The following is a 23,523-nucleotide window of genomic DNA, read 5'->3' as shown; positions in this document are numbered from 1 at the left end:
CCTGTTCGGAATGGGAATGAAGACAGCAGTTTGGCAATTGATAGGCGTAGCACGAATATGCCTCAGTTTGCAGAGGTGACTGGTGAGAATAAGCTGTTTGGGAGACTGCAAGCGTGCAGTGTTGCTGTTGGGAAAACAGTGCTGCTATACTAGCTAGCACAGGATCAGCCTGAGTAATCGTCTGCTTCACCATACACAACTTCTGTAAAGTGGTACCTTGGTTCTCAAATTTAATCCGTTCCGGAAGTCTGTTCCAAAACCAAAGCGTTCCAGAACCAAGGCACGCTTTCCCATAGAAAGTAATGCAAAATGGATTAATCCGTTCCAGACTTTTAAAAACAACCCCTAAAACAGCGATTCAACATGAATTTTACTATCTAACGAGACCACTGATCCATAAAATGAAAGCAATAAACAGTGCTGGATTTTGTTGTTGTTGTTTAGTTGTTTAGTTGTGTCCGACTCTTCATGACTCCATGGACCAGAGCACGCCAGGCACTCCTATCGTCCACTGCCTCCTGTAGTTTGGTCAAACTCATGTTAGTAGCTTTGAGAACACTGTCCAAGCATCTCGTCCTCCGTCGTCCCCTTCTCCTTGTGCCCTCAATCTTTCCCAACATCAGGGTCTTTTCCAGGGAGTCTTCTCTTCTCATGAGGTGGCCAAAGCACTGGAGCCTCAGCTTCAGGATCTGTCCTTCCAGTGAGAACTCAGGGCTGATTTCCTTTAGAATGGATTGGATTCATCTTCTTGCAGTCCATGGGACTCTCAAGAGTCTCCTCCAGCACCATAACTCAAAAGCATCAATTCTTCGGCAATCAGCCTTCTTTATGGTCCAGCATATAAGCTAAACAAGCTATGCCCCACTTTCTTGGGGGCCCCAAAAAAATTTAAAGGGGAAAAAAAACTGGATGTACATTTCAAAAATATAAGATAAAAAACAAATAAAATAAAACCTACATACAGCAACAGTGTTTTGTGTTGTGTAGACTCCTATGATGTAAGTAATGGGCCCCGCCTGCTAGCCTGCTCCCTAAAATATCACTGGTTTGCTCATTTCTCTATATAGGGTGCCTACATTCTGCATGTGCAAATGGCTTCAGATACCTATTAGGTCCATAAATTACCATATAACATATATTCAACACAAGAAACAGTGACAATTTGTTGTTGACAAAGGACAGCTGGACATATAAAGGGCCCCATTACCTCCAGTAACTTAGGGCCTCATCAAACCTAAATCCGGCCCTGACAATAAACAATGTACTGCAGCCACACTATCAATCAATCAATCAATCAATCAGTAGCTGAACTGGGTTCCACTGTCACGCACACAAAAAAAGGTCGCACCAGTTTAAGGAAATATTGGTACATTGTTACGCTTCTGAACTCATTGATGCGGTTATACTTTTTTGTTTGTTTCCCCTTTCCAAACAAACGCAGCTCTTTCCCTGGGGAAAACCCTGCTCCCAGCTCCCAGGGCAGGGGGCGCTTGCGCCATCGGCGCAGCAGCGAGGGAGGCGCTTCGCTCTCTCTCTCCTCCTCCGCGCAAGATCCTTCCTTCTTGGGAAGGCGGAGCGTTTGCGGCCGCTCGCCGATCCCGGGCCGGAGGCGAAAGGCGGCTGCGGGCGAAGCTGAGCCATGGCGGCGGCCGAAGCGCGCCGGGTCCTCGTGTATGGCGGCCGGGGCGCCCTAGGCTCCCAATGCGTGCGCTACTTCCGAGGGAAGAACTGGGTAAGGGCAGCAGCCCCATGGGGACGAATCGGGGGTGGGGCTGGGGGCAAGGTGCTCTTGGCGTTCCTGCAGATCGGCTGCGTCTTCACGGAGCGCCGTTCCCAAGCTTTGCATTCTGGATTTGCAATCCTGGCTTTGCATTCCCCGGGCCTTCCCGGTGCAACGCGCAACGCGCGCGCGGGTGCGCAAAGAGCTCCATCCGCCTCGCTGCAAAAGGAGGCGCGCGGCTGCTCGCTCTGCCACGGACTTGCCCGGCGGCCCTTGGTCCTGTCCCTTTCCTTAAAGGTTTTTTTATGCTCTCGGTAGACGAAGCTGCAGGTTGTTGGGCGCAGCCAGCGCTCCTTATCCCCGCGCATCCCCGAAACAGCAGTTTTACGCAGCGCGTTAAGGAATCGCAAGAGGACACTTGCAATACTTGCTGGGGTGATGGGAAGGAACAAAGGGCTCTTTCGAAATAGGGGGGAAAGCTGTCTTGCTTTTGGGCTTGAGCCTGAGGAAGTGCGCAAAGTACAGTGGTACCTCGGGTTACATACGCTTCAGGTTACAGACGCCACTAACCCAGAAATAGTCCTTCAGGTTAAGAACTTTGCTTCAGGATGAGAACAGAAATTGTGCTCCAGCAGCACGCCGGCAGCGGGAGGCCCCATTAGCTAAAGCGGTGCTTCAGGTTAAGAACAGTTTCAGGTTAAGAACGGACCTCTGGAACGAATCAAGTACTTAACCCGAGGTACCACTGTATGGGCAACATACCTGAAATAAATCAGCAATGAAAGAATGGACACTCCTCCCTGTTTCCCTTTGAAACTATTTTAGGAAATACTTTTGTTTTCTGGTGCAAAAGACAAAAACACGAAATAAGTACAGTAAATCGCTTTTTAAACAGAAAACTTTTTTCTTTTTAAATCAGTGGGTGGCCAGCATTGACTTGGGAGAAAACGAAGAAGCGAGTGCCAATGTTGTTGTGAAAATGAGCGATTCCTTCGTTGAACAAGCAGATCAGGTAACGTGCATGGTATTGATTGTGCCTTGTTCCTGTGTTGGAAGCAATTAAAATGAAAGCAGAAAGATGTCCGGGCAGCTTCTGGGTTGCAAAATAATAGCCGTTGTCTAAAATAAGATCCTGTTTGTGTGTGAAATGTTCTTTCCTTTTGGGAAAGACTTTCCGACAGTTTCTTCACCTTCATCAGCTTTATGAAAGGCAGAAAATTCAGTCGGTGCATTTTTTTCCATTTGCCCCATCACTAGGAGGGGCCATACTGACTTAATTCCTGCCTGCCGTGCAGTTGTTAAAGGTTCAGCTGCCAACATTAGGGCAGGGATGTAATAACTTTGCCTCTGGGGAACATTCAGGTGGGAACATCTTGGCTCAAGATGCTGCCTATCCCTTTTAAAGGTCTGCCTGAGTTGTGTGATAACAAACTCAAGTCAAAAGGGCCTGGGTAGCATGAATATGTGTGTGTGTGAGTGAGAGAGAGATATATATCGTTGAAATATTTTGCGGTATATCATTTTAAAAGCATGTTAAGATAAAATGGACTGGTGATCTTGGCACACCTACGTCAACTCCCATGCTTGTTTTTCTGTCGCTTGTTCTTCCTTCCCCCATGTTTATTGGTTCCGTTCTAAAAAGAGGAGTCTATTACCTCCGATTTACTTGGAACCAGCCTCCACTGTTCTAGAAGCCCTGCCTTCTAATTTGAGGTGTGGAAGGTTTTATTGACCCAAAACCATAATCAGGTATTGCGGTCAAACCCACCCACCCCAATCCAGGGTTGCGCATTGGAAAGAGATTTCAGGATTTGGGATTTAGTCCTGGCAAGCACTGGTTTATATTAAGCCTAGTTCCATTATATTCCATTATATATACTTTCCCTGATTTCTAAAGCCTGGTTCTGAAGGTTAAACGTGACATGGGTTGTGTGTGTGTTTGTTGATTTGCCTGCCTTGCTCAAATCCTAATGCGGGTGGATCCTATTTCTTACATGAAAAGTAGCACACAGGTGAGGGGAGATCAGCTACCCCCCTCATCCCCCCCCCCATCACTTCAGGCACTTGTTTCCCACCTTGCTTCAACTCCTGTATTAGATGTAGGTCTGAGAAAATTGCAGTTTTGAGATTTGGGCGTATACAAATTCCAGGTATTTCTCTTGGAACTGACACCCCCCCACACTACTTCTTTGTCTTCACATATTTAAAGGTAACAGAAGATGTTGGAAAACTCCTGGGCGAAGAAAAAGTCGATGCTATACTTTGTGTTGCCGGTGGATGGGCTGGAGGCAGCGCGAAAGCAAAATGTAAGCAACAAACTTGTGAATGCCATGGAAGAAATCATTTCTTCTTTGTCTTATAACCAGAGTTTTCAGAACGGCTTCTTTACTTTTCGTGTGTGATCGGAAAATCGAGTATAGTAGCTGTGTCCAACCGATATTGAAAGCTGATGGAAGTTTGTTAAATTGTTAAGCAGTTAGTATCTTGCTAAGGGTCACTGTCCTGCATTCATTTTATGATGCTTTAAGCCGGGGGTGCCCAGGTGGCTGTATCCAGATGCAAAACTGATCCTTGGCAAGCCTGTTGATTTTTCAGAAGGTGGTGGAAGGAGGTTTTTTCCCAGCACGTCCTCTCCAGGCTTTGAATCCTGTGATCCCAAAACCACAACACCCTACCAGTGTTTCTCAAACTTGGGTCTCCAGAAGTTGTTGGACTGCAGCTCCCATCATCCCTCACCACTGGTCCTGCTGGCTAGGGATGATGGGAGTTGTAGTCCAACAACTGCTGCAGACCCACATTTGAGAAACACGGCCAAAGGGCCCTATTTCGCACATTACTGCCAGTGGAAGAACTGCCAGGGGGAGTTTACCACCCACTTGGCCGTAGCTTGGGACCTCTGGCATGGAGGGGCCCTGCCGCCCCCTGGTTCTCCTGCTGCTGCTAGAGCCTGGCAGAGAAAAATCCAGGCAGAGTCCTAACCACCACCACCACCCAGTCATCAGCTTTTTTTAGGGGAATGGTAGCACTGTGCTGTTAAAACCCAGTTAAAAGGCTTTAAAATCCTCTACGTGGATTAAGTAATTGACTGGATTCTACCTTGTCCGTTGTTGCACTAGGTCAGAGGTTGGTTTTCTCCATCCAAAGGGGATGTATTCTGCATTGCGGACTTTAAAGCAAATAGACCAGCTGTGGTCTGGAGCTGCTTCAGATGGAGAACTAGTCTTAATGTTGAACCAGGTCTTAACCCTGCCAGTGACCCTGAAGTGAATAAGATCCTGTTTGCCGTGTCTTTAAGAATTATTTGTGTGGGGGTTGCATTCCTGGTCATTGCACGTGTTGGCAGAGCATGCATAAGCCCACCCAGCTCCGTTCTCTCCTGGTCCTGGTCCAGAAACAACCCATGCATGCACAGTCGCTCATGCTTTGAACCCATGCAAAGCGGGGTTGCTTGTACTATATTTGCAAAATAAAAGGAACTCCGGTTGAAAATACCGCTTCACAGAGTCTCGCAACATAAGTTCTGCACATTCTACAATCCAGTTATGTCTGGCATTTAAGGAGACCATTGGAAAATATTCTGTTTTTTAGTGGTTTGGTGGTCGGTTCCATTAAATTCCAGGAAAAGAGTTAATGGTTTCTAAAATCAAACCCAGGTTTTTGCATGGTACTACAAAGCACTTTCCAGTGATTATAAAAGACTTCAGGACAGGCTTTTGCACTTACATATTAGAAACATATTAGAATAGGAGACTATTCCTCAGAGAACTAACTGATCCTAAACAGCTCCATAAATCTCAATTATGAGCGTAATATTTCCGAGATGGTTTGTGTCTAACAGCGTTCAAAGCATGATTTTCCTGCTCCAACAAAGTATTGGTTTTTGGAGCACATGTAAGCTTGGCTTCAGAGAAGACCTCCCAGTTTGATAAGCCACAGCTTCCCAGTGATGTCCCAACCAGGAAACTGTGGTTTGTGTGCTCCATTCCAGATAGGATTTGCCAAACACATTCTGATCTTGTTTGTAGGGAATTCTTAAACCACAGTTCGGATGCCATTCATCTAGCAAACCAGGAAATCTCCTCTGAAGCCAGGTGTGCAAGAGGAGTAGATTAAGAGAGCAGGAAGCACTTAAGCTCATTGCTCACTACTGCTTCAGCAAACCATGGTTTGCTGGACCAGAAACATGTAGTTCAAGCTGGGCAAGTATAGAACAGAACATTGCTACATATTCCTTCCCTTTCTCTTTGGGAAGCGGGAGCTAGTGTTGGGGCCCCTGTTTTTTAGATTCAGGAGAGCTCAAATCAGAGTCTTCTGGATAATTTGGAGTCTTTTATCTGGGAAGCTTGCCTTAAAATATCATTGTACTCCTTTCGCCATATTGTTACAATATAAACCAATGCAAGAATATAATGAAACAAACATACAGTAAAACATTAAAGAGAACAAGAAACCAACTGGTATATCTGAAGGAGCATCTCCACCGCCATCATTCAGACACTGAGGTCCATCTCCGAGGGCCTTCTAGCAGTTCCCTCACTGTGAGAAGTGAGGTTGCAGGGAACCAGGCAGAGGGCCTTCTCGGTAGTGGCGCCCACCCTGTGGAACGCCCTCCCATCAGATGTCAAGGAAATAAACAACTATCTGACTTTTAGAAGACATCTGAAGGCAGCCCTGTTTAGGGAAGTTTTTAATGTTTGATGTTTTATCGTGCTTTAATATTCTGTTGGGAGCCGCCCAGAGTGACTGGGGAAACCCAGCCAGATGAGCAGGGTATTATTTATTATTTGTTGTTGTTGTTACTACTACTACCAAGATTCATCAGGAATAGGTCTCTCAAGTCACCAAGTTTTAAGCATATAGTGAAAAGAATACAAAAGATGACCAGTGAAGATCTTGCCTTCAGAAGTTAACTTTGAAGTGGGTATGGTGGGTTGTTTGTTTTTATAGTTTCTGCTGCAAAACAAGGAATCAAAACAAGGACCTGAAATCTGACAAACTAAGGGAGATTTTCAGTTTTGAGCAAGGAATAGAACATGCTGGTTCTGTCTTGATGCCTAATGTGTCCTGGGTTTTCTCTGCTCACCAGCTTTATACAAAAATACTGACCTGATGTGGAAACAAAGTGTTTGGACGTCAACGATCTCTAGCCATTTGGCCACCAAGCACCTGAAGGAAGGGGGGTTGTTGACCCTGACAGGGGCCAAAGCAGCATTAGCTGGAACTCCAGGTAAATATTGTGGTGTGTTTTGCCAGTATTCTTTGTGGTGTCAGTTATTCCCTTTGAGGAAAAACCAGCCCGGGGTCTTTCAAATTCTCTTGTCCTGCAATATGTCTGTTGACTAGCTGTTAAGGTCTTTTCAGAGGACATTTTGATGCCAGTAAGGGAATCCACGCTTGAGTGCCACAATCCAGAGAAATTGGGGGGGGGGGGTGAAAAAGCAGAAGACTCATAAACACACTGTTATTTCTAAGTTGTGAGACACAGTAAAACTAGGCTGCTGTTTTATTTCTTCAAAATGAGTGGCAGCTCTGCTTGTTTACAATGGATCCTACCTTTAACCTGCCTTCTTCAAAGACCAATGACCTTCAACCCTCTGTCAATAGTTACGAATGTTCCTGGTCCATTTCGTAACTATTGACACAGAAAAGAGTGTGGAAACTGGACGATATTCACTGCTAGCTGTAATCTGAGCAGGCCCACTGAAATCAATGAACTTTAGTCTATAGATATAAATCAGTCTGTTCTGAGTATGACTTAATGTTGGATGTCAGTCACAGGACATCTGTGTACTTTGCATTAAAAATCAAACTTCTAATCATGGAATCCAAATTCTGCATTGGAAACAATGAATTCTGTGACCTGAATAAATTATGTAAGCTGAACAAGTTTGTTTAATTTATTCTGCTTTTGGCAATCGTCACAAGTGGCAGAGTAGGGAATAGAAACCTGACCATCTGCCACTGGGATTGACACTTTGTTGTACATATAATGAAAAGGGAAAGAAGGTAAACAGGTGGGTTTCAATGGGAACCTCTCTTTGAGGTAGTAAACTTGTGTTTGGGTGCATGCGAGGGCCAGCATTATGGGATGTTCCTTCATACCAAGCCCACACCTCCAAGAAAGCCTTGCAGATAAAAAAACTATCCTGCAAAGAAGGGGTCATTCCCTGGCATGCTGGCAACCCTATAATCTACAGTATACCAGTATAACCTACAGTATACCCTATAATCTACAGTAAAAGCCATGGTTTTCCCAGTAGTGATGTATGGAAGTGAGAGCTGGACCATAAAGAAGGCTGATCGCCGAAGAATTGATGCTTTTGGATTATGGTGCTGGAGGAGACTCTTGAGAGTCCCATGGACTGCAAGAAGATCAAACCTCTCCATTCTGAAGGAAATCAGCCCTGAGTGCTCACTGGAAGGACAGATCCTGAAGCTGAGGCTCCAATACTTTGGCCACCTCATGAGAAGAGAAGACTCCCTGGGAAAGACCCTGATGTTGGGAAAGATGGAAGGCACAAGGAGAAGGGGACGACAGAGGATGAGATGGTTAGACAGTGTTCTCGAAGCTACAAACATGAGTCTGACCAAACTGCGGGAGGCAGTGGAAGACAGGAGTGCCTGGCGTGCTCTGGTCCATGGGGTCACGAAGAGTCGGACACGACTAAATGACTAAACAACAACATAATCTACAGGCATGACTCATGTTGCCACTGTGTACCATAGTTGGCATATCTGAAGGCAAGTGGCTATTGGAGACCAAAACCGTTGACAGTTTCCAGCGACGAACCTTTTCAATAGATCATCACAATAAATGCTTTGACGAAAGTTGTGAAGAGGAGTGGCTCTCTGCTGAGATAGAAATACGGATAGTTTGGAACTATATTATTGCATCTCTGTTTGTTGGAATGTTATGTAATTTGTTCCCTTCAGTTCCTTTATCAGAGGGTAAAGGTAAAGGGACCCCTGACCGTTAAGTCCAGATGTGGCTGACTCTGGGGTTGCTGCGCTCATCTCGCTTTATTGGCCGAGGGAGCCGGCGTACAGCTTCCAGGTCATGTGGCCAGCATGACTAAGCCACTTCTGGCGAACCACAGCAGCGCACGGAAACGCCGTTTACCTTCCCGCCGGAGCGGTACCTATTTATCTACTTGCACTTGATGTGCTTTCGAACTGCTAGGTTGGCAGGAGCAGGGACCGAGCAACGGGAGCTCACCCTGTCGCGGGGATTCGAACTGCCGACTTTCTGATCGGCAAGTCCTAGACTCTGTGGTTTAACCCACAGTGCCACCTGCGTCCCTTATCAGAGGCTATTGGCTCTAATAAACTGGGTGGTCATTTTCAGTCACATAGTTCTGATTGTAGTCTTGCTGCTTATTTGTGTCACTGTTTTCCTGAAGCTTGAACCCTGGAAAGTTTGAGTCAGGAGCCTCTTTCCCCTACCAACAATCCCTGACAGTTCCCCCCCCCCAGCAGTTTGAAGTGGTACAGTCCTGGGACAAGAGACTTTTGAGGCTTCAGCAGCAACTAGGTTTTGCTCCCACCGTTTCTTGGCTGACTTCCTTGTTGCAAAATTACAGCTGAGCCAGCCACTGGTGTCCCACTGCGCATAGAGGTGCCCATGTGGATGTATGCACACAGTGGACTGCTGGGATGGATCCTCACAATTGTACCACATTAGACGGCTCCCTTCCAGAAGCCAGAAAAGTTTGGGTTTATTCTCCTGATGTACTGTGAAACAGTGACAATATTTTGGTGTCTCGTTCAAACAGTTCTGCTTCCTAGCCCTTTTATTGCACAAAGCTGATGTTTTCTTCCTTTTGTTTTAGGAATGATAGGTTATGGCATGGCCAAAGGAGCAGTCCACCAGCTTTGCCAGAGCCTCTCGGGTGCAAACAGTGGGTTGCCACCGGGGTCTGCCGCGGTTGCCATTCTCCCGTAAGTGGTGGCATTTTCATCCTTACAGCACCCTCTGCTTTAGGTTTTTTCATATGCCCAGTTTGTGCCATGTTGAAGAAGCAACCTCTGAAATCAGTGGCTTGCGGTCTACGTGAACTCTTAGCCTGTCAACTCAAAATTGCAATTGCTTGAGAATCATGGACAAGGGATGGATTCATGCCACTTAACTTTTACATTTCATTAACATTAAATTTCCCTCTGCTGAAAGCAAATACTTTTAATTTGAACCTGTTGGATTTCTCTCTCTGTATCTCTCCCTCTCTTTCTCTTTTCTTGTTTTGCATTAATTTATAATTTGAGTGGTATAGTTGCTAAGGGACCGAACTACAGATTGGGAAGTTCTGCTTCTGATCTTGAACTCTTAACGGGACTTAAGGCAACCATGTAAGCATGGGTCAGACTGCAGCCCTAATTCTTATGTCCTGTTTATGGGGCCATGAATGCATGTGTTAATTCTGTTCATACCTGGGTGGTCATTATTCAAAATGCACTTTTTAGAGTATGTATGTTGCTGCTATCAGAATAATAATAATAATAATAATAATAATTTTTTAAATTTATATCCCGCCCTCCCCAGCCGAAGCCGGGCTCAGAGCGGCTAACAACAGTAAAATGATAAAACATTCTAAAATCATTCCATTATAAAATCAGTTCAGATCAAATTAATGGCAACCATTGGGCTAGAGTTCTGAGAGGATTGCCAAAGTCAGGCTGTGCCCTGACCAAAGGCCTGGTGGAACAGCTCTGTCTTGCAGGCCCTGTGGAAAGATGTCAAGTCCTGCAGGGCCCTAGTCTCTTGGGACAGAGCGTTCCACCAGATTGGGGCCATGGCTGAAAAAGCCCTGGCTCTAGTTGAGGCCAGCCTAACCTCTCTGTGGCCTGGGACCTTCAAGATGTTTTTGTTTGAAGACCGTAAGTTCCTCCGTGGGGCATACCAGGAGAGGCGGTCCCGTAGGTACGAGGGTCCTAGGCCGTATAGGGCTTTAAAGGTTAAAACCAGCACCTTAAACCTGATCCTGTACTCCACCGGGAGCCAGTGCAGCTGGTATAGCACCGGGTGAATGTGATCTCGCAGCGAAGACCTCGTAAGGAGTCTCGCTGCAGCATTCTGCACCCGCTGGAGTTTCTGGGTCAGTCTCAAGGGCAGCCCCACGTAGAGCGAGTTACAATAATCCAGAATAAGGTTGAAGTTTCAGTCTGATGCTCTCCTTTGAAAACGGTATTTAATTAGCGTCTGAAATCAGTGGCACCTATTCCTGGGCACCTGTTTGGGGACCGCAGCCATGGTGTATTTATGTAGCAGTGACATGATGCTGACCATCTGATGGTCAAACTGCATGTAACAATCATGCATGTGAGAGACTGTCCTAGGTGGGATGCTGCAAAGCAGCTTTGGAAAACAGTGGACCCTCTGGATACAAACTTAATTCATCCCGGGGGTCCGTACTTACCCCAAAAAGTCTGTATCCGGAGGCGCCGCTTCTGTGCACATGCACGGTGCATAGAGCACTTCTGCACATGCACGTGTGGCGAAACCCAGAAGTACAGACTTCCGGGTTTGCCGCGTTCATAACTCGAAATTATGTTACCCGAAGGTAACATAACCCGAGGTACCACTGTAGATTATGTTATGCACAGGAGCAGTTGGAAGAGGTGCCTAATCTTTTCCCAGCCACCATTTGTGTGAGACGCCATTTTGCCTCTGGATAAGAGATGCTTGCATGCAAGTGAGTAATTCCTGTTGCTCAAAGGTGTGCAGTCAGTTTCAGTATAGTCACCGAGAAGGTGAGATAAAAATAAAAAGGGCAATCTCCACCTTCCACTGTCCTCAACGTACTGCGTGCATTGTGACGGAGAAGAAACGCAGGCAACATTTATCAGATGCAGCAGTCTACAACTGAAGAGCTTATCTTTCTTTGCCCCAGGGTTACCTTGGATACACCAATGAACAGGAAATCTATGCCTGATGCGGATGTCGGCTCCTGGACACCGTTAGATTTCATTGCCGAGTGAGTAAACAGAGACTTCCTTGCTCAACAGCTGCTGCTTTAGGGTGTCCCGGTCGCCTGTGCCTTCAAATTCTGGAGTGCAGATTCTCAGTCACTGGAAGTTAAATGCCCTTCTGTGAAGTGGAAGTGGCTGAACATGGCTTGGGATTCTGAAAGGATGGGTTGTGGGAATTGATGGATGCCAGTTCAGCTCAAAATCGCCTTTATGGCCTGTGCATAGGCAGAAGCATCAGGGTGGATAAAAATAAATGATTTTAAGAAAAAAAATCCCCCAAAATCAGATTTTTAAAAAATTTAAATCGGATATTTAAAATAAAATGCTTTTGGATGAAAAATCTTTCTAAAGATAGTTTTCTAGTTAGGTTATATTATAGTCCAAAGGCTATTCATCAGGAAATAAGGATTTGTTTTAAGTTTTTTTATGGGTGCTAAAACTCAGTCTAAGGTGTGTTTTTTTTTAAAAAAAGTTTAACCACATCAGTTAACAAACATGGATACATATGCTATAATGTTATTGCTTTAGTTAAATAAATTGTTTAAATTGTTATTAAGGAAATGGTTATTTTTCTCCTTCCAATAAAGTACAGCAGAAAAGTTGTCCAAACATAAACAGTTAACTTATTAAACCTCACAATAATTTCATAATTATCTAGCTTACGTATTTATAATAGTATAACCAAATCAGTAATTTTTGATATAACTGTAAAAACTACTCTGAAAATGTATTATTCCAAAAATGAAACCTTCATCTGGTTGTAAATATTAAGATTATACCAGCAAGAATGAGTCTTCCTGTAAATAAAAAAAGGGGGGGGAAAGAAAAGAAAAAAGATTTAAATCAAGTCTTACTGACTGGTGATTTAAATCATGATTTTAAATCGTGATTTAAATCGATTTGATTTAAATAAAATCCACCCTGGGCAGTACGAATCAAGAACGCTGCCTAGTCCTGTTTGGTGCCTTCAGAGGTGGCCCCATGTAGAACGCATTGCAGTAATCTAACCTAGAGGTTACCAGACTATAGACAACAGCAGCTAGGCTGTCCCTGTCCAGCTATGTCCCAGCTGAAGTTGGTGGAAGGCACTCTGAGCCTTCAAGGCCATTTGTGCCTCCAGGTGACAGTAGCGGTACTTAGAGTGGACTCAGTACCCAACTGAAACATCCCGAAGCAGGCTGCAGTCTCTCAAACTCATTTCCCGGCAAAGGGGAATAATAACGGCTTGCTTCCTTGCGGCAGAAATAATAATAATAAATTAAAATAAATATAAGTTACTCAGTTTACCAGGCCAGTCAAGCTGAGGCAAAGCAGGTCTGGGCTTGGTCAGGGCCTCAGGTGGGTTCTGTGGCAGAAGAAAGGTGGGATATAAATGTATAAGAGAGAATAAAGAATGGATAGATGTTGAATATTCTAAAATGACAAGGTTAGGACAGCAGTCCTAAGCACTTGCTAGGGAGCCAGCTCCTTTGAACATTGGATTTACTTCTGGGTAACATGTATAGAATTGCAGTATGAAAATGTATTTAGGAGGAGTGTTGGACACAAAATCTCTGACCTGAGAAGCTTCTACACTATTTTTTTTAAAGCAGTTCAAATACAGCGGTTCTCAACCTGTGGGTCCCCAGATGTTGTTGGACTACAACTCCCATCATCCCTGAGCTCTGGCCTTGCTAGCTAGGGGTGATAGGAATTGTAGTTCAACAACATCTGGGGACCCACAGGTTGAGAAAGGCTGGTTTATAACGTGAAGCTTTAGGACAAGCTTCCTCGACCTCAGCCCTCCAGATGTTTTTGGCCTACAACTCCTGTGATCCCTAGCTAGCAGGACCAGTGGTCAGGGATGATGGGAATTGTAGTCTCAAAACATCGGGAAGGCCGAGGTTGAGGCAGCCTGCTTTAGGAATTGAATTAATTCACAAAATGTTGATCTCTGTTTTTAACAGAACCTTTTATGACTGGATCACTGGAAAAAACCGTCCATGTTCTGGGAGTCTGATCCAAGTAGTAACCACAGGAGGAAAGACGGAGCTGTCTGCTTCTCATCTCTGAGCGGTCATACGTGCAAACAGCAGTGAAGTGGAGATGCAAAGTGTGTGTGTGTGTGTGTGTGTGTGTGTGTGTGTATGTGTGTTTGTTTGTGCAGTCTTCTCCTTCTGCCAGTAAAGTGGTCTTATTTGTCGAGCAAGACCTGAGGTCATATTTGTGTTGCTTGATGTTAGCCAGACGCACTTAATTATCCAAAGGTACAAAGCGTCTTGTGAATCAGGGCTGTGAATTTGAAGATTCACTGATGGCCTCGCTGCAGCATTTTCTACAGAATTATGCCGAGTCTTAAGAAAAGCAAACAGTGAGCAGTAAAACTGTGTTTTAATTATATGAAATGCATATATTTCACTGTTGCGGAAGTTCTGCTGCTTTGGGGTATCCGCCACACACTTGAATGCTGCCTAGGTAGTCAATTTCGTCAGGTGTAATTATGAACCGTCACATCAACACAGACCAAACACGCAGTCTTACTGTCTTTCCTCTTGGATGTTGTGTGATACCGTATTTTTCGCACTATAGGGCGCACTGGCCCATAGGATGAACCTCATTTTTGGGGGGGGGGGAATGAATAAAAAAAATTATTTCCCCCCCCCCCCAGCCGCGGGGCTGGGGAAGCCCGAGCTTCCCCCGACCCCAGCCCCCAGAACAGGCTGCTATCCACAAGCCTTGCGAGCCCGCGGGAACTCCCCCCGGGCGTGCAAGGCTTGCGGACACCTGCGCGAAGCACGGGGCGTCCTCCGGAGGGCGCCCCATGCTCCGGGCTGCAGGCTGCCGCACGCAAGGCTTGCGGACAGCTGCGCAAAGCACGGGGCGTCCTCCGGAGGGCGCCCCATGCTTCGGGCTGCAGGCTGCTGCTTGCAAGCCCGCAGGAACTCCCGCCGGGCGCGCAAGGCTTGTGGATAGCTTCCTGAAGCCTGGAGAGCGAGAGGGGTCGCGCCTCTCGCTCTCCAGGCTTCAGCGAAAGCCTGCATTCGCCCCATAGGACGCACACACATTTCCCCTTCATTTTTGGAGGGGCAAAAGTGCGTCCTATAGGGCGAAAAATACGGTAAATCAAGAAGAGCCATTGAAATCTGTGGGACAAAACATACAATTGACCGTATTGGTTGTAAATTGTACCACAGCAAGCTGTTGTCTGTGTTGCGGGAGGCGGCTGTGTTGAACTGCTCCTCTACCTGAACAGACTTCTCGCTAAACAATACACATACAACACACGTGTGCTCAGAGCTTTTCCCTCGAGAAAATATCCAGCCGTTTATCCCCTACTGCACTGGGAGCTGTTTGTAAGCGAGGAGGTTGAACGAGGAAACATTATTTTGCCTTAAAAGCTATTCAGCACAGTCAATACAGTTCAGACCTTTCCCAAAAGGGAGCCAGATCACCAAAGCTATGGGGAAGATTTTGTGGGATGAGGTGGGGAATAGGTTGTCGTCCAAAGCCTTATTGTACAAATAGATGTAGCTGGATGTTTGCTTATGGTATATACAGCAACATCACCTTCAATCAGCTGTGAGCACCAACCAGCAAACCGCTTCATTGCTTGTCATGCACATTATGCCTCTTGTAATTTCATACGGTGATTTTTAAAAGTGCTCTAAAATAGCCCCAGTTGCAGATATTGCCATATATTGAATTTTGTCCTCAATAAACTTGTTGTTTAGAAGCCCGCAATTTGTACTTTTTATGTGGTCTCTTATGTACTCTTACATCAAATGCTGTCAGTTTTTGTCTCCAAAGCAAGTCGTGGGCCTTCACTGACCCCTCCTTTGAATAGATGGACAGCCTAGTACAGGAATCTGCAACAAAGGTGCTAGAGCTCAAGATTTAGATAACTGGAGCAAAGGGCATTTGCGCCAGCAAAACTTCATTTTCTCTTAAGGAACTGCGTCTGCTTCTGAACACTAGATTTGCTCAGCCTCTTCTGCTGTTTTCCTTAACATCTGAATTTGTTTACTCCAATTTTCCAGGGTGTTGTTTTTTCCAAGGCGGCCTGTTGGCTTGTACATCCCTTGATTACTTGCGGCTTAACCAACCAATTCTGCTGAAAAGCATGGTATTTGAGGTGAATGTCTAAGATCTTTTCAGAAGCAAACTACAACAATGTTGTTATAATAAAGTAGATTTGTGTGTGCAAATTGGGTCATTATGATTCCCCCACCCCCAGAACAAAAGGAATGGCTTCCTGAAGCCCGTATTCAAACTCTACATGCCTTGGTTAGAGTCCACCTCATACCATTTTCCTGAGATTTTTTGGGCCTTCTAAAATGGACTGCCATGTTGTCTTACACAGATTCAAACATGGGTTTTCAGTGAATTTGTCCCTGTGTTCGTTCAGTCTCTGATAACACATTCACATGTCATCTACTAAAAACTTCCCTTCTGACGGTTACACCATTTGTATTTTATGATGGACCTTTTCTGTAAGAGCAAATACCACACATGCTGGCATTTTAGTGAATCCTTTATATCCAGAATATGAGATCTGATAGAGGGATTAGAGTTACATGGCACGGCAGATTTTATGGCAATTGAGGTCTTAAAATTGAACAGTTGGTTTTCTGTAATTCCATTGCAAAGTATAGGAAGCCGTTACCAAGCGATGAGGGGTGGGGTGGGGAGTGGTCCTCATAGAGAATAATAGCGAGTGGCAACACTGAGTTTTTACTGGGCATTCAATCTCTGTCACTATACCTGTGGTGTAGAGCAGTGAAGACTGTAAACTGGGAAATCAACAGATAATTTTGGTACTAAACAACTCTTTGCATCAGCCTCCCACGTAATATGGGTTTAACTGCCTTACAGCCTTCCAGGACTGTTGTAGGGTTTACTGAGATAATCTCCACACCCCACCCCAGCTTAAAAAAACACATCTAGCGAATCAAGTGGTGGCAATGGTAATAGAGAACTGGAGACCAGCCTCTTGCATAGAGATTGCCTCTAGATTTTGGGCATCACTGCCAGAAATTGCCCTAGCATGAAAGAAAGCTGCTATTTCACTCCTGTCATCCAAGTAAGGCAGGAATGTCCAGGGTCCGTTTTGAGGGCCTAATCCGGCCTGCTGGTTGGTTTAATCCAGCCCCTGTGGCAGTTTATTTCCTGGGGTAAAATCCTAAAAAAAACCTCAACAACTTCAATCCTAGAAAAAGCTCAACAACTTCAATCCTAAAAAGGTCAACAACTTTGGTCGGCCCTCACAGCCCTTCACTTCATCAAATCTGGCCCTCTGAATACCACTGGATACCACTGAAGTAAGGGAAGGGAAATGGGCTGAACAAATTTAAAAATAGAAGAGGAAAAGGGGAATGTGCATTCACACACACACACACACACACACATAGCAGTGGAAGTTCCATAATCACCGTATTTTTCGCTCTATAAGACGCACCTAGTTTTAGAGGGGGAGTTTTAGAGGGATAGCCGCTCCGGAGGCTTCAGGCGGCTATCCCTGAAGCCAGGAGAGCAAGAGGGATCAGCTGCGCTCCAGAGGCTTCAAGTTGCTTTCGCTGAAGCCATGGAGCCTGCATTCGCTCCATAAGACACACACACATTTCCCCTTACTTTTTAGGAGGGGAAAAGTGCATCGTATAGAGCAAAAAATATGGTACATTGTAGGTATTTGGTAGATTAAATCTAGCCTTCCAAGCAAGCATGCATAGCATTCAAATGTGCAGACTTTTGGTGGGCTGAGCCAATGGTCATAGGATCATGTAGGATCTAGTTGAGATTTCTGCACTGCAGGGGATTGGACTAGATGACTCTGAGGATGCAATCCAGCTCTACAATTCTGTTTCTCTCTAACTACAGATCCTTCCATGTCATTTTAAGGAATTCTGTTAAACCGCGCAGTGACACCTTGTGGTCAAAAATGCATTTTAAATAAAAACAAAAGCAGTTCTAATGGGATGTGGATTTGTATGTGCAAACATGGGCTGAAGTCAATGGGATTTGAGTAGCCTAAGGCTCTGAACACACCTAGGACTAAGTCCCATTGAACAAGTGGGATTTGACTGGCTTTTTGAGGAGACCTTCCAAAGATTGTGCTGCATGTATGTACAACCCAGGAGCCCCAAATGGCAAAACGTTCATGCTTTTTAGTGATGGCACAAGCACTAGCTGACACTAGTGATGTCAGGACTGTGCAGTGGTAAACAAACTCAATATTCGCCCTAACAGAACACTGACAGTACAACTTCTGTGCAACAGAACAGATAGGAAACATTCATTCTCCCCTCTGTTTTCCCTTCCTTGTCAAATACCCCCTTTCCTGCCCTTACATTCATTAAGGAAAACGACAGCATTTAATTAATTGCTCTTAAGTCTGGCGAATTTAATTTATTACATCTATATTCTGCCCATCTATAGGAGCCCAGGATGACACGCAACAAGTGATAAAACAATAAAAAAAACTTCTTAAACAATTCCAATACAGATGCAAACTGAAGACTTCAACTTAAAAGACTTGGAAGAGCTAAGGCTATCAATGTCTACTAGATATGGTGGTTATGTTCTGGCTCCACTATTGGAGACAGTATGCCTCTGAATATTAGTTGCTAGGAAGACTCAGTGGTACTCGGGTCTTGTTTGTGGGCTTCCATACTCTTCTGGTTAGCCACCGAGAGAACAAACTGCAAAGGATCTCCTTATGTTCTGATGAAGGGTGGTTTAGAAACATTTATTTACTTTAAAAATACTTGTATACCACAAATACACACGTGCGCACACACAAAGTGGTTTGCAGCAATTGTATTATTTTTTAAAAAATATTTTTATTGATTTAGCAAGAAAAAAGAAAAAAACACAAATACCAAATTACACACAGGAATAACCATAGACACATAATTTTCTTAGCAAACAATAAAACATATATTGGTCTTAACACTAAAGACCCAACCTCCCGTCTATTCCATATTTCGATTTCATATTACTTATTACACACTTATTACTTATTACACACTTTTATCATAATTAAACTTATTCTTAATAAATCTAATTTCTTATATCTACCTTGCAACTATTACTGAAGTTCCTCGAATGCTGCAACAGAATTTAAACTACTATATTTATTTTTCAGATATTCTTTGAAAACCTCCCATTTTGAAACAAATTCCTGTTTTGATTTATTCTTTATTTTTTTCTGATAGACCATCTAATTCGGCATATTCTGTCAGCTTTTGGATCCAATCTTGTATAAAGGGGATTTCATTACTCTTCCATTTTGCCGCGATCAGAACTCTTGCTGCCATGGTCGCATATAAAAAGATACCCTTCCTCTTTGGCGGAATATCTGAATCTGTTATTCCCAGGAGGTAGGCCTCTGGTTTTTTATTGAAATAAATCTTTAGCATTTTTTGCAGTTCGGTTTGCAGCAATTATAGATGCACAACAAAAGCCACTTTAGATTTTTAAAACAGATTGCAGACTATTACACAATTAATATGTTAATTATTGAAATGTTTGAAAGAAGCTCAAGTCTTTAACAAAATCTGCTACCCCATTCATACGGGGGTACAGTGGTACCTTGGTTCTCAAATGTTAGGATATTTCCGTTCCACCTTAAAAGGGAGCAGGCTGTGAGTCACAGAGTCTGCGTATTTCCTGTTCACAGGATGTTTATGTTTTCTGTTGCTTTCGTTTCTCTCTCTGTGTCGTAGACACTAAAGCAGGCAGTCATGTTTTTCTGTGTTCTGATCAACACTGAATAAACTTGTAAATAATGCTCTCCTGAGTGCGACTTTGGCTGTGCATTATCTGCTGATAGAGTGTGCATGAGCTCTGGAATGTGGCAAGATATTTTCTAGAAACTCATGTTGCTAATTGCTGATACTGCGTGCCTACGGGAGGTCGATGGATCGTCCGGCAGACAGCTTGGGGGCCATGATGGACTTTATCTCCCTGGCAGTATCCCAACATCAAACGCCTTGGTACTCAACTTGGAACCCAAACACTGCAAACCCGGAAGTAAGTGTCCGGTTTGCAAACTTTTTTCGGAAGCAGAATGTGAGTGTTACGCTGAGGTCTGTCGGTTTTTGCTATTTGTTTTGCGTTTTTGTTTTTGCAGTTATATTAGAATTGGAAAATATATAAAATGCTGTGATAAAAGGTTAGTTTCGAAAGCCAAGAGGTGGGAGGAAAGGAAGTCGACAGGCTCTAAAGAGCCAAATAAGTTTACCAGCTCCACCTGGTACACAGGCTGAGACCCTATCTGCCTCGCCAGAGTGGTGCATGCTCTGGTTATCTCCTGCTTGGACTACTGCAATGCGCTCTATGTGGGGCTACCTTTGAAGGTGACCCAGAAACTACAACTAATCCAGAATGTGGCAGCTAGACTGGTGACTGGGAGCAGCCGCCGAGACCATATAACTCCGGTCTTGAAAGACCTACATTGGCTCCCAGTACGTTTCTGAGCACAATTCAAAGTGTTGGTGTTGACCTTTAAAGCCCTAAACGGCCTTGGTCCAGTATACCTGAAGGAGCGTCTCCACCCCCATCGTTCTGCCCGGACACTGAGGTCCAGCACTGAGGGCCTTCTGGCAGTTCCCTCACTGGGGGAAGCCAAGTTACAGGGAACCAGGCAGTGGGCCTTCTCGGTAGTGGCACCTGCCCTGTGGAACGCCCTCCCACCAGATGTCAAAGAGAACAACAACTACCAGACTTTTAGAAGACATCTGAAGGCAGCCCTGTTTAGGGAAGCTTTTAATGTTTGATGTATTACAGTATTTTAATATTTTTTGGAAGCCGCCCAGAGTGGCTGGGGAAGCCCAGCCAGATGGGCGGGGTATAAATAAATTATTATTATTATTATTATTATTATTATTATTATTATTATTATTAGTGGATAATAATCATGTGATTATATATGTTTAAAAGGAAAAGTAATAAAAAGTATTTTTAAAAAAGAGATATTGCCTCATTTAAAAGGCCATTACAGATCTTTGTCACGACACATACGCCAAATCCAAGTTGAAAGGATGAGATGGACTATACCTGCTGGCCTTCCTGCTGATGTTAGCACAGCCCTGTCCCCGGGACTCTGCCCCCCTCCGACAGTTCAGCATTAGTATGACGGGGACATACTGTACCCTGCAAGTTGGTAGGTATTGACCCAGTGTCTTGCGGTCTCCAGGCAATGCTAGTGTTATGTACTGAGTTGAATAGGATCCAAACTGTAGCAGTCTGATTGGTCCTAGAACAATAGGATCCAAAAGGCAGCAGTCTGATTGGTCCTAGAACAATAGGATTCAGAATGCAGCAGTCTGATTGGTCCTAGAACAATGCAGCAGTATGATTGGTTGGCAGGAACCACCCAATCCTGCTCCAGATAGAAGTGAATCCACAACCTGATTGGCTTACAGTAGAATTCCAGAATTAGCCAATCATGTGCAGCCCATTGTGTAAATAATGTATATAAAGCAGATACTGTGAGGGGACATTTATTCATTCTTCCTCACCACTATGAGCTGAATAAAGAGCATGAAATCACTTTGCGACTCTGAGTATATTTTACTGGCGACGAAGGTGGGATCCCGCTGAGCTGACTGCCACACACAGCACCGCAGCACCGCCAACTGCCGCACCGCTGCCTCGCACCGTGTATCCAGGCTTCAGCTCCGGGGCACAAGGAACTCAGAATGGCAGCCAACAGCAGCTTCTCGCCATTCAACCCAGCATCTGGAGACTGGGAAGCGTACGCCTCCCGTTTCACCTTCCTCCTAGAAGCCAAAGGGGTCACCGACGAAGAAGACGCCAAGAAGAGGGCGATATTCTTCAGCGTCTGCGGAGAGGAGACGTTTGAAATCGCCCGGGCTCTCCTTGCGCCTGAAGACGTCGCTACTGTTCCATACAAAACAATAATGGAACAGCTGAAGGGGCACTTTTCGCCGCAGCCCTCAGTGGTGGCTCGTCGAAATGCCTTCTACGCAAAGCGGCAAGCCCCTGGGGAAACCATAACTGGGTTTGTGACCTCTCTCCGCCAAGCCGCCCGGTTCTGCAACTTCTCAGAGCTGGAGAACATGCTTCGTGACCGCCTCGTCGGTGGCCTGAAGGATGAGAAGCTGCAACGACGCCTCTACGCTAAGAAGGACCTAACGTTCCAGGTCGCTCTGGAGGAGGCCCTGGCAACAGAAGCTGCCGAGAGGTCGACCCAAGAGGCACGGCCGAGCCTGCCATCCCAACCGAGGGTCCACCATGAAGACCTCACCGACGACTCAGGATCCGACAGGGAGGAGGTGCACCGAGTACAGCAGCGCACTCAAGCAGCGCACAGACCACAGCTGCCTCGACGAGAAGGAGGGAACTGCGCAAGCTGCGGGGAGAGTCACGAGAGGAGGACCTGCCGTTTCCGCAACGCAGAGTGCAGGCAGTGCAGAAAATCGGGACACATCGCCCGGGTGTGTCGGGCTCGGCCCACCCGACACCAGGCATCAGATGACCAATCCAAGAGCCCCAGGTCCCGGGGCCCAACGCACCAAGGCAACTCGACGGAGCTCACGGACTTCCAGGTATACCAGTTGCCCCACCCCAACGTAGAGAAAATTTATGTAGAGGTACAGATAGAGGGGGCCCCATGCCGCATGGAGCTTGACACGGGTTCAACTCTATCCATAATCTCGGCAAGGACCTTAAGGAAACTGTGTCCCACTGGGGGTCCCAAACTCAGGCCGGCCCCATTCACCCTCCGGGACTTCCAGAAACGTAAGGTCCCCACAATGGGGGTGGGGACCTTCAGGGTGCAATACCGAGGGCGGACGCGGCAACTGGACTTGCTTGTGGTCAAGGGCCCCTACATTAGCTTACTGGGATTGGCATGGTTTGGACCACTGGGGCTAGCTGTCACCGGGGTGAACCACACTAGCTTACAAGTGGACGTGGACGCCATATGCAAGGAATTTCCAGGGGTTTTCGATGGGAAATTGGGACAGTATACGGGCCCCCCCATTGCGCTACAGCTTGACCCCGCAGTACGACCGGTCAGGCTCAAGGCCCGCCGGGTCCCGTTCGCCTTGAAACCCCGTATAGACGAGGAATTGGACCGACTCGTAGAGCAAGGAGTGCTGGAGCCGGTGCCTAATGCTCCCTGGGAAACCCCAATCGTCACACCCGTCAAGCCTAATGGTTCGGTCCGCATCTGCGCAGACTACAAATGTACCATAAACAAGGCCCTCACGGCCCACGCATACCCAGTGCCAGTGGTCAGCCATGTCCTTGCCACCCTGGCTGGGTCGAAAATTTTTGGCAAGCTGGACTTGGCCCAAGCATATCAACAGCTGCCAGTAGATGAGGCCACAGCAGAGGCACAGACGATTGTGACGCACAGAGGAGCGTTCAGGGTAAAGCGGCTGCAATTCGGTGTCAGCGTGGCACCAGGCATATTCCAGAATATAATGGACTCTCTCCTTAAAGGGATTCCTGGCGTCACCCCCTTCTTCGATGATGTGTTGATTGCCGGCCCCACACCAGAGGAGTTTGAGGACCGCCTCCGCACCGTTCTGCACCGTTTCCAGACGGCGGGTCTCAAGGTGAAGCGGGGAAAATGTCTACTAGGAGTGCCTCAGGTGGACTTTCTGGGATTTATGGTGGACGCAGAAGGGGTCCACCCGACTGGGGACAAGGTACGGGCCATTTGTGATGCCCCAGCGCCCAAGAGCAAGACTGAACTTCAGGCCTTCTTGGGGCTATTGAACTTTTACCATTCCTTCCTTCCCCACAAGGCGGCGGTAGCGGAGCCCCTACACAGACTCCTGGACAAGCGGGCCCCTTGGGTGTGGGGCCAGCGCCAGGAGGCCGCATTCCAG

General features: G+C 45.9%; 1 protein-coding gene and 1 long non-coding RNA gene across 2 annotated transcripts in view; both read left to right on the top strand.

Annotated features, from left to right (window-relative positions):
* Positions 1–23,523, top strand: part of LOC308484998 — a 225,861-nt gene that overhangs the window by 26,901 nt on the left and 175,437 nt on the right. The window lies entirely within an intron of this gene.
* QDPR (quinoid dihydropteridine reductase) lies at positions 1,560–13,915 on the top strand. The gene is made up of 7 exons (XM_081020194.1): positions 1,560–1,732; positions 2,640–2,732; positions 3,930–4,026; positions 6,807–6,947; positions 9,550–9,658; positions 11,605–11,688; positions 13,630–13,915. Exons 1-7 carry the CDS (start codon positions 1,640–1,642, stop codon positions 13,733–13,735), a joined length of 723 nt encoding a protein of 240 aa, XP_080876320.1. The 5' UTR covers positions 1,560–1,639; the 3' UTR covers positions 13,736–13,915.

Source organism: Podarcis pityusensis (assembly GCF_964106645.2).
Source record: "Podarcis pityusensis genome assembly, chromosome: 9".
Lineage (NCBI taxonomy): Eukaryota > Metazoa > Chordata > Lepidosauria > Squamata > Lacertidae > Podarcis > Podarcis pityusensis.
The sequence above is the reverse complement of the archived record's forward strand: the minus strand, read 5'-3'. Positions and strand labels throughout refer to the sequence as shown.

Excerpts from the sequence above, each read along its gene's own strand:
- QDPR (XM_081020194.1), top strand. The coding sequence starts at position 1,640 with ATGGCGGCGGCCGAAGCGCGCCGGGTCCTCGTGTATGGCGGCCGGGGC. Across the intron at positions 2,733-3,929 it reads TCGTTGAACAAGCAGATCAG|GTAACAGAAGATGTTGGAAA; the intron begins GTAACGTGCATG and ends ACATATTTAAAG. Across the intron at positions 4,027-6,806 it reads AGGCAGCGCGAAAGCAAAAT|CTTTATACAAAAATACTGAC; the intron begins GTAAGCAACAAA and ends TCTGCTCACCAG.